The 11016-nt window shown below is 42.7% G+C and overlaps 1 protein-coding gene across 1 annotated transcript; it reads left to right on the top strand.

Annotated features, from left to right (window-relative positions):
- Positions 1-352: 352 nt before the first annotated feature.
- Positions 353-9643, top strand: scd (stearoyl-CoA desaturase (delta-9-desaturase)). Its single transcript, XM_029697516.1, has 6 exons — positions 353-507; positions 785-1045; positions 1755-1885; positions 6652-6857; positions 7610-7842; positions 8187-9643. The coding sequence occupies exons 2-6, from the start codon at positions 814-816 to the stop codon at positions 8390-8392; spliced, it is 1008 nt and encodes a 335-aa protein (XP_029553376.1). The 5' UTR covers positions 353-507; positions 785-813; the 3' UTR covers positions 8393-9643.
- Positions 9644-11016: the final 1373 nt, after the last annotated feature.

The raw sequence follows: 11016 nt of genomic DNA, 5'->3' as shown, positions 1-11016 counted from the left end.
GCATATTTACAAGCTCTTTTAAACAACAGTGCAGTTCAAGAAAAAGTTAAGAAAATATTTACAAAAGTAAAAAATAAATAAAATCCAAAGTAACACAATAAAATAACAATAAGAGGCTATATACAGGGGGTACCGGTACTGAGTCAGTTTGCAGGGGTACAGCTTAGTTGAGGTAATTTGTACATGTGACTATGCAGAGACATGAAAACCAGACTGTAGTATATTATTATGTAAATGATGAGAATATTCTATAACCAGGTTTTATAACAACGTGAACATCAGATAACAGGACAACCAATGAAACGTCGCCAGAAAGGTGGTATCAAACCCAGCTTGTCCAATTACAGCCTCGCAAATATCTTGTCCAAAGCCCGTAGCACCTAGCAAGGTAACCTGCTTCAGCAACACTGTGTAACTTAGCTCATCGCACAACACGATATTATTTCCATTTCAAACTTGATTCTGTCGTATTTGTTCCCATCAATCAACAGAAGTAGTCTTCATAAGGTACGTTTGATATTTTATTTCATATAATACTGTGACTTTTCATCCAACATTAGCTAGCTAACGTTACGCGGCGTCTTGATGCCAGTGTTCAGCATCACCCAGCAACAGACAGGTTTTGTTACCATCGTGCAACGTTAACCACGATTTCGAGTGACATTAGCTAAAAATGTCCGTTTCTGCAGAAACAATACATTTAATTCACATTTATGCCACTATTTTATGACTGTTGTGCTGTCTCGTATTTTGAAGGTAACAAAATGTCTGCTTTCGTTGCCAGTTTCATTCATCAACAAAATCACGGCGAGGATGACTGACACGGAGATGGAGGGTCCGGGGAGACACAGGAACGGGGATGTGCTCGCAGAATCGGCGACAAAAAGAGATGATGTGTTTGATGAAACGTACAGAGAGAAAGAAGGTCCTAAACCTTCAATGAGAATCGTGTGGAAAAATATCATATTGATGACTTTATTGCACATTGGAGCCGTGTACGGCATCTCCCTCGTCCCATCTGCTCATGTTTTGACCTGGGCTTGGTGTAAGTATGATAAAGCTTGTTATTTCAAATTAACTGAGTTTTACATTCAAATTGTTTTTATGGCGTAGTTAATATTCACATCTTATTGGGCCCCCAGCACAGCTGGATTCGCCAGTCTTCAGTGCTGCGTAGCGCCATCTCTCTGCCTCTTTCTCTGCCTCTTTCTCTCTGCCTCTTTCTCTGCCTCTTTCTCTGCCTCTTTCTCTGCCTCTTTCTCTCTGCCTCTTTCTCTCTCCCCTGCTGGTGGACACGGATGGTTGTCGTTTCTCTGCAACTGTAATACTATAATAACCAGACATGTAGAAAGTTCTAGAAATAATGGTTATTATGCATTCATGAAAAAGTCCTAACCAAATATGATTATTGTATCCTGGAGATAAGCTCCAAATGAATGATTCTATGGAAAAGAGACATTCTAATGTGACCCTACGTGTATATTATTAGTATTATTCACTATCGCTCCTTTATACCCTGTAATGGAATAGCAGACCTTTTTTCTGGATTAGATGGCAAACAAATGAATGATTGTTTTAGGAAAAACAGAGAGTACAGGACCCATTCTTGATTTCTGCCACCTGATGCTATGTATGTTTATGGTCATGTTTCCTCTGTTTACCTTGCAAATGATTCTGCACGAGGAGCTGTTGTCATCCGTCCATTAAATATATTTTGTTCCTGTATCTTCCTTGTTCTCTCTCTCTCCACACAGCTGTGTTTTGCTTTTTAACAAGTGCTTTAGGAGTGACTGCGGGGGCTCACCGGCTATGGAGCCACAGGTCCTACAAGGCCTCGTTACCTCTCAGAATCTTTCTTGCCACTGCCAACTCCATGGCCTTTCAGGTGAAACATGTCTTTCCCACTTCACCTTTATTTAACCTCTCTGGCGCATGTGGGACGAACTCGTCCCACCTACGTAACAGCCACTGAAATCCAGTGGCGCGATTTTTGAATCGTTAGAAATACTATTACTTCAATTTCTCAAACATATGACTATTTTACAGCTATTTAAAGACAAGAATCTCGTTAATCTAACCCCACTGTCCGATTTCAAAAAGGCTTTACAACGAAAGCAAAACATTAGATTATGTCAGCAGAGTGCCCAGCCAGAAAAAATCAGACACCCATTTTTCAAGCTAGCATATCATGTCACATAAACCCAAACCACAGCTAAATGCAGCACTAACCTTTTATGATCTTCATCAGATGACACACCTAGGACATTGTGTTATACAATACATGCATGTCTGTTCAATCAAGTTCATATTTATATCAAAAAACAGCTTTTTACATTAGCATGTGACGTTCAGAAAAAGCATAACCCCCGCAAACTTCCGGGGAATTTACTAACAGTTTGCTAAATTACTCACGATAAACGTTCACAAAAAGCATAACAATTATTTTAAGAATTATAGATACATTACTCCTCTATGCACTCGATATGTCCGATTTTAAAATAGCTTTTCGGATGAAGCACATTTTGCAATAATCTACGTACATAGCCCGGCATCACAGGGCTAGCTATTTAGATACCCACCCAGGTCAGCCTCCACCAAAATCACATTTCCTATAAGAAAAATGTTCTTACCTTGCTTGTTCTTCGTCAGAATACACTGCCAGGACTTCTACTTCAATAACAAATGTTGGTTTGGTCCCAAATAATCCATCGTTATATCCAAACAGCGACGTTTTGTTCGTGAGTTCTAGACACTATCAGAATGCTTCATCACGGTGTTGCGCATGGCGCATTGGCGTGTCAAAAATGTCTAAATATTCCATTACCGTACTTCGAAGCATGTCAACCGCTGTTTAAAACCAATTTTTATGCCATTTATCTCGTAGATAAGTGATAATATTCCGACCGGGAATATGCATTGAGCCTAAACAGCCAAATAAAATTTCTCCTCAGGAGCGAATCGTGCACGCGCCTCATTCAAAGGTCCTCTGAGCAGCCACTTACAAAAGGTGATAATGTGTTTCAGCCTGAGGCTCCCTCGTAAACCTTCAGTTATTTCCCGGGCTCTGAGAGCCTATTGGAGCCCTGGGAATTGTCACGTTACAGCTAAGATCCTTACTTTTCAATAAAAAGATGCAAGACGCACGACTCCTTGTCAGACAGGGTACTTCCTGCTTGAAACCTTGTCAGGTTTTTGCCTGCCATAGGAGTTCTGTTATACTCACAGACACCATTCAAACAGTTTTAGAAAATTCAGAGTGTTTTCTATCCAAACCTGAACAATAATATGTATATTCTAGCTTCTGAGTTGGTGTAGGAGGCAGTTAAAAATGGGAACATATTTTTTCCAAAATTCTCAATACTGCCCCCTATCCCCAAAAGGTTAACCGGGTTGAACATCGGAAGACAGACAGTAGCGGTATAAACACAAAACATCTTCATTTGTTATGATGAACAAACTTTCCCAAAGTATCATTCTGTTAGCCTGGTCAAGCAGACGACTGCATGCACTCAGAATGTGAGCTGTCGCGAGATCAGGCTGTAATGTAGAATGTTCATTCAAATTATGCTAATTTTTCAGTGCCTTTGGGAAATATTCAGACCCCTTGACTTTATCCACATTTTGTTACGTTACAGCCTTATTCTAAAACGGATTAAATATATATATTTTTTAATCCTCAGCAATTTACACACAATGCCCCATAATGACAAAGCGTAAACAGGTTTTGAGACATTTTTGCAAATGTATAAAAAAAAACGTGTTTATGTACGTATTCAGACCCTTTGCTATTAGACTCAAAATTGAGCTCAGGTGCATCCTGTTTCCATTGATCATCCTTGAGATGTTTCTACAACTTGGAGTCCACCTGTGGTCAATTCAATTGATTGGACATGATTTGGAAAGACCCACACCTGTTTATATAAGGTCCCACAGTTGACAGTGCATGTCAGAGAAAAAAACCAAGCCATGAAGTCGAAGGAATTGTCCGTAGAGCTCCGAGACAGGATTGTGTTGAGGCTCAGATCTGGGGAAGGTTACCAAAACATTTCTGCAGCATTGAAAGTCCCCAAGAACACAGTGGCCTCCATCATTGTTAAATGGAAGAAGTTTGGAACCAACAAGACTCTACTTGGAGCTGGCTGCACGGCCAGACTGAGCAATCGGGGGAGAAGGGCCTTGGTCAGGGAGGTGACCAAGAACCCAATGGTCACTCTGAATGACCTCCAGAGTTCCTCTGTGGAGAAGGGAGAATCTTCCAGAAGGACAACCATCTCTGCAGCACTCCACCAATCAGGCCTTTATGGTAGAGTGGCCAGACGGAAGCCACTCTTCAGTAAAAGGCACATGACAGCCTTTTGTGCTGTTGTCTGTGCCCAATAATGTTTGTACCGTGTTTTGTTCTGCTACCATGTTGTGTTGCTACCATGCTGTTTTATCATGTGTTGCTGCCTTGCTATGTTGTTGTCTTAGGTCTCTCTTTATGTAGTGTTGTGTCCTTTTGGTAGGCCGTCATTGTAGATAAGAATTTGTTCTTAACTGACTTGCCTAGTTAAATAAAGGTTAAATACAAAATATAAACAGTCTGCTTGGAGTTTGCCAAAAGGAACCTGAAGACTCACATCATGAGAAACAAGAATCTCTGATGAAACCAAGATTAAACTCTTTGGCCTGAATAACGTCTGGAGGAAACCTGGAACCATCCCTACGGTGAAGCATGGTGGTGGCAGCATCATGTCTGGAGGAAACCTGGAACCATCCCTACAGTGAAGCATAGTGGTGGCAGCATCATGTCTGGAGGAAACCTGGAACCATCCCTACGGTGAAGCATAGTGGTGGCAGCATCATGTCTGGAGGAAACCTGGAACCATCCCTACGGTGAAGCATAGTGGTGGCAGCATCATGTCTGGAGGAAACCTGGAACCATCCCTACGGTGAAGCATAGTGGTGGCAGCATCATGTCTGGAGGAAACCTGGAACCATCCCTACAGTGAAGCATAGTGGTGGCAGCATCATGTCTGGAGGAAACCTGGAACCATCCCTACGGTGAAGCATAGTGGTGGCAGCATCATGTCTGGAGGAAACCTGGAACCATCCCTACAGTGAAGCATAGTGGTGGCAGCATCATGTCTGGAAAAAACCTGGAACCATCCCTACAGTGAAGCATAGTGGTGGCAGCATCATGTCTGGAGGAAACCTGGAACCATCCCTACGGTGAAGCATAGTGGTGGCAGCATCATGTCTGGAGGAAACCTGGAACCATCCCTACGGTGAAGCATGGTGGTGGCAGCATCATGTCTGGAGGAAACCTGGAACCATCCCTACGGTGAAGCATAGTGGTGGCAGCATCATGTTGTTGGGATGTTTTTCAGCGGCAGGGACTGGGAGAATAGTCAGGATCGAGGCAGAGATGAACGGAGCAAAGTACAGAGAGGTCCTTGATGAAACTCTGCTCCAGAGCGCTCAGGACCTCGGACTGGGGGGAAGGTTCACCTTCCAACAGGACAACGACCCTAAGCACAGCCAAGACAACGCAGGAATGGCTTCGGGACAAGTCTCTGAATGTCCTTGAGTGGCCCAGCCAGAGCCCGGACTTGAACCCGATCGAACATCTCAGGAGAGACCTGTAACTAGCTGTGCCACGACATTCCCCCATCCAACCTGACGGGGCTTGAGAGGATCTGCAGAGAAGAATGGGAGAAACTCTCCAAATACAGGTGTGCCAAGCTTGTAGCATCATACCCAAGAAGATTCAAGGCTGTAATCACTGCCAAAGGTGCTTCAATAAAGTTCTGAGTAAAGGGTCTGAATACTTATGTAAATGTGATATTTCAGTTGTTGTTTTTTATACATTAGCAAAAATGTATAAAAAAATAAAATGTTTTTGCTTTGTCATTACGGGGTATTGTGTGTAGATTGATTTATAATTATTTTTTAAATCACTTTTAGAATAAGGCTGTAACCTAACAAAAGTTTGGAAAAAGTGAATGGGTCTGAATACTTTCCCAAGGCGCTGTATATGTCACATGCAATGTGATGTATTTTTGTAATGTAATTTGAGTTGACAACACAGCAAAGATTGAAAGTTACACTTCCTGCTTTTATTTCCTGGATTGGTCTAGTTTGAAGATAACAAAGTTTAGGCCAATGTAGTAATTCCATGCAGAAGCGTTTGAAAATGAACAAATTCATTGGACCAGCGCCACGTTGCTGATTCTACAGGATTAGCGAGTAAAAATGACTGGAAGTGAATGTTAGCAGTACTGAAAGTTGGCCATGAAAGTGGAGAATAAACACAATCGTAGTTCATTTCAGCTAACTACTCAGCAAGCACAGAATAACTGTTCTGGTCCTTTAAAAACGTTTTTCAAATGATCTACATCCACTTTATTACTTGATGTCCCGACCGCTGGTCACGTTTTCAATGCTAATCCTGTAGAATCAGCAACGGCACCGGTCCAATGAATTTGTTTCTTTTTTGCGAACGCTCTGCATGGAATTATTCCGCTGTCTTTACCAGTATATTAACGACCTAGGCATGGGTACACTCAAAATGGCTGCCAAGTCCACCCATTATGCCATCAGAATCCACAGAATGGGCCTATGTGTAAATATTTGTCTTTGCCCCCCCCCCCCCTCCCCACCCCATTACAGAATGACATCTTTGAATGGGCTCGGGACCACAGAGTTCACCACAAGTTTTCAGAGACCGATGCCGACCCCCACAACGCCGTCCGAGGGTTCTTCTTCGCCCACATCGGTTGGCTCCTGGTGCGTAAACACCCGGACGTCATTGAGAAGGGGAAGAAGCTGGAGCTCAGTGACTTGAAGGCTGACAAAGTTGTCATGTTCCAGAGGAAGTATGTATTCCTTCCTGATGATCAATTTAAACAGTATTTGTTGAATTTTCTCTTCCATAACTGTTTCTGTTCACTCTATAATCTGTGATGACACTCCCCACTAAACCCAGCCTATTCATAGTTAGATCATCAATATGACTCAAGGTTTCAGAAGCCTCTTAACAATGGAGATCTGGAACATCCATGACCTCATGTTGTGTATTTGTAACTGAATAATGTGATCATCTGTCAAAGAAGAGGCTGCCAGCCGAGACTGTGTTACTGTGTTGGGTCCTGTAGAGAGAGAGACTGTTAGACTGTCAGTCTATCGGCTGTGTTGTGCCCTGTAGAGAGACTTAGACTGACAGTCTATCTGCTGTGTTGGGCCCTGTACAGAGAGGTCTGTTAGATTGACAGTCTATCTGCTGTGTTGGGCCCTGTACAGAGAGGTCTGTTGGACTGACAGTCTATCTGCACATATACACACATGATAACATATGCACTATACACACACGTACACATGGATTTTGTATTGTAGATATGTGGTAGTGGAGTAGGGACCTGAGGGCACACACTTAGTGTGTTGTGAAATCTGTTATGAATGTATTGTTTTTAAAATTGTATAACTGCCTTAACGTTGCCGGACCCCACGAAGAGTAGCTGCTGTTACACTGACAGTTTGAATAGACATGTATCTTCTGTGCTGCCTCCGTATGATGGGTATTACAAGATGTGATGGAGGATATGTCTCTGTACTCTGGTCTTCTCCACAGGTATTACAAGATGTCAGTGGTGCTGATGTGCTTCTCCATCCCCATGTTTGTTCCTTGGTGCCTGTGGGGAGAGAGCCTGTGGCTGGGCTACTTCGTGCCAGGCCTGCTGAGATACACCCTGGTACTGAACGCTACCTGGCTGGTCAACAGTGCTGCACACATGTGGGGCAACCGGCCCTACGACACCAACATCAACCCCAGAGAGAACAAGTTTGTCACCCTTAGTGCCATAGGTATGTTAGCTACCTCTTGCCATTTTAAAAGATCTTAAAACTTCATTAAGTCGCTCCTTTATAACATGTAGTTATATCGTAGATGACTCTATACTGGGGCCTCCTGAGTGGCGCAGTGGTCTAAGGCACTGCTTCGCATTGCTAGCTGTGCCACTAGAGATTCTGGGTTCGAGTCCAGGCTCTGTCGTGACCGGGAGACCCATGGGGCGGCGCACAATTGGCCCAGCGTCGTCCGGGTTAGGGGAGGGTTTCCTCGGCCTGTGGGTGTTCACATCTTACAAGGTATCTTGAATATTTTTTTCTGTGTAAATAATGGCCAAACTATGGTTTCCTGTCACTTTCAGGTGAAGGATTCCATAACTATCACCACACCTTCCCTTATGATTATGCATCAAGTGAGTTTGGCTGCAAACTGAACCTGACCACCTGCTTCATCGACTTGATGTGTTTCCTCGGCTTGGCAAAGGACCGCAAGAGAGTGTCCCCTGAAATAGTGCTGTCCCGGGCTCAGCGCACTGGGGACGGAAGCAACCGGAACCGGAGTGGCTAAGAGGTTTCCCCCAATCTCAAAAAAGCTTCAAAACAAAACCAATGTAAAAAAAAATATATATAGAAAACTGACAAAAGTTTAGTTTGCAGTGTAATTTTGAGAGATGCTTCTCTATCTTGTAGCTATGTCACAGCTTCACTCTTCTCCTTTGTGAGCTATACATTTCCTAAAGACTTCTTAAAGATTCATGTTAGCTTTTAAATAGGGACTTTTAATCACCTGATGTTTACTGTTTCATTTCTTCTTCGCTGCAGCAAATAGTCTGTTGTGTGAAATGGTACAAATCTGTCTGTTGCCAAAGCTGGTATGCTGCCATTGGTCAAGCCTCCCTCAGTAGGCTGGAGGAGGTATTCCTGAGCTGTGAATGCTTCTTCTGCTGCAATGGTACGTTGATGTTGCATAGGCAATCAATCCAGAGTTTCTTAAACCGCAGTCAAGTATTAAAGGAGAGATTAGAAAAATAAGGAAGCTTTTTAAACTTGTTGTTGTGACACCTTTAAATCTCCATCTTGAAGTGAAGCTGTCAGTTGTGTCCATAGCTTTCATGTAATGTGGGTCATGTAACCAAAACAGATACTTTTCTATTCTTAAAGTAACTGTCCAGTGAAAATCTCACTTTTAAAAGGTCATATTCTGTTTACTCATACCCAAATAATGTTGCGGACTCGTCCTATACTTGTATTTGTGGCCAAAGCATAAATTGGAGGAAGAAAAATCACTTCAAAAATCCCACTTCAAACTTGTATCTCAAACAGACGGTTTAAAAAATGCTTGCTATTTCCTCATAGAGTATGATGTTCTGGCCAATCAGCGGTTTACTCACATTAATATTTATAATGACCGGTGTATACGCCCACACCATTCCAACACAGAAAAGCTGCTTTTTAACAGATTTAATTAAAACATTTGTAAGGAAAACTATTTCACTCATATTGTAATTTATTACAAGTCATATTTCATAAAACTCTGGAAACAGTGGACAGTTACTTTAATACTCAATGATTACTGGATATTAATAAGGAATAGAGTCCTGAAACGTGGAAAACCATGTTCCATTTCATAGAGTTTATGACATTTATTAGGTTTCAGCTGACTTGGTTCTTATTCAACATTGTTACAGTTTACAGCAAAGTGTTTAAAGTATACATAAGGACTTACTTTATTGAGAGGGGTCGCAGTGGAACTGAATAAAGCACAGACATGACGGTACTGTCACAAAAAGAGATCAGAGATTTTATACTTCTTAGAAAACAAATTAAGAATACATGCTCCCCTCCCTAGATTTTCAACCAGGTTAGAGCTAAAATATATATATATATAGTAGTAGTAGTAAATAGTAAAAAATATTTTTGAATGTGCTGTTTCTTATCGAAGCAGGGCTGACTAACCACATCTGGGGCCCTAGGCGAGAATATTTTGGACCCCCTCCCCTCATGGCGGTAGAGCAAGACATTTTTTAAAGCCAACTCCCTGCAATTGTACACATTTTGCCATGGGGCAGAGATAAAAATGTACTGTTTTAAAGCTAATTTCCCAGTTGGTAATCCGGCCATGAATATAAAACAGTTCTCTGCCTATGCCATGGCCATTCTACCGTAGGCTGTGTGTACTTTGTACAAGCTATTTGTAGTCTACAGCACTTTTAATTGAATTGACAAAAAACCAACTCAATAAAAAATGATTTTGTTGATAAAAGTAAACTAGTAAAAGGTGAATGTAAAATGTAGTTGTTAGGATTATGGCCATAAAATGTACTTCTGAATCCCTGAAGAGGGACCTGCAGTATTTATTTTTACCTTGGCAAGTAAGTTAAGAACAAATTCTTATTTTCAATGATGGCCTAGTGGATTAAATGCCTTGTTCAGGGGCAGAACAACAGATTTTTGCTTTGTCAGGTCAGGGATTTGATCTAGCAACCTTTCAGTTACTGGCCCAACGCTCTAACCACTAGGCGACCTGCTGGTTACTGGTCCAACTCTCTAACCACTAGGCTACGTGCTAGTTACTGGTCCAACGCTCTAACCACTAGGCTACCTGCTGGTTACTGGCCCAACGCTCTAACCACTAGGCGACCTGCTGGTTACTGGTCCAACGCTCTAACCACTAGGCTACGTGCTAGTTACTGGCCCAACGCTCTAACCACTAGGCTACCTGCTGGTTACTGGTCCAACACTCTAACCACTAGGCTACGTGCTAGTTACTGGCCCAACGCTCTAACCACTAGGCTACCTGCTGGTTACTGGTCCAACGCTCTAACCACTAGGCTACGTGCTAGTTACTGGCCCAACGCTCTAACCACTAGGCTACCTGCTGGTTACTGGTCCAACACTCTAACCACTAGGCTACCTGCTGGTTACTGGTCCAACGCTCTAACCACTAGGCTACCTGCTGGTTACTGGCCCAACGCTCTAACCACTAGGCGACCTGCTGGTTACTGGTCCAACACTCTAACCACTAGGCTACGTGCTAGTTACTGGCCCAACGCTCTAACCACTAGGCTACCTGCTGGTTACTGGTCCAACGCTCTAACCACTAGGCTACCTGCTGGTTACTGGTCCAACGCTCTAACCACTAGGCTACCTGCTGGTTACTGGTCCAACGCTCTAACCACTAGGCTACCTGCT

The sequence above is a fragment of the Salmo trutta genome, chromosome 18 (genome assembly GCF_901001165.1).
Source record: "Salmo trutta chromosome 18, fSalTru1.1, whole genome shotgun sequence".
In the NCBI taxonomy this organism is placed as follows: domain Eukaryota; kingdom Metazoa; phylum Chordata; class Actinopteri; order Salmoniformes; family Salmonidae; genus Salmo; species Salmo trutta.
The sequence above is the reverse complement of the archived record's forward strand: the minus strand, read 5'-3'. Positions and strand labels throughout refer to the sequence as shown.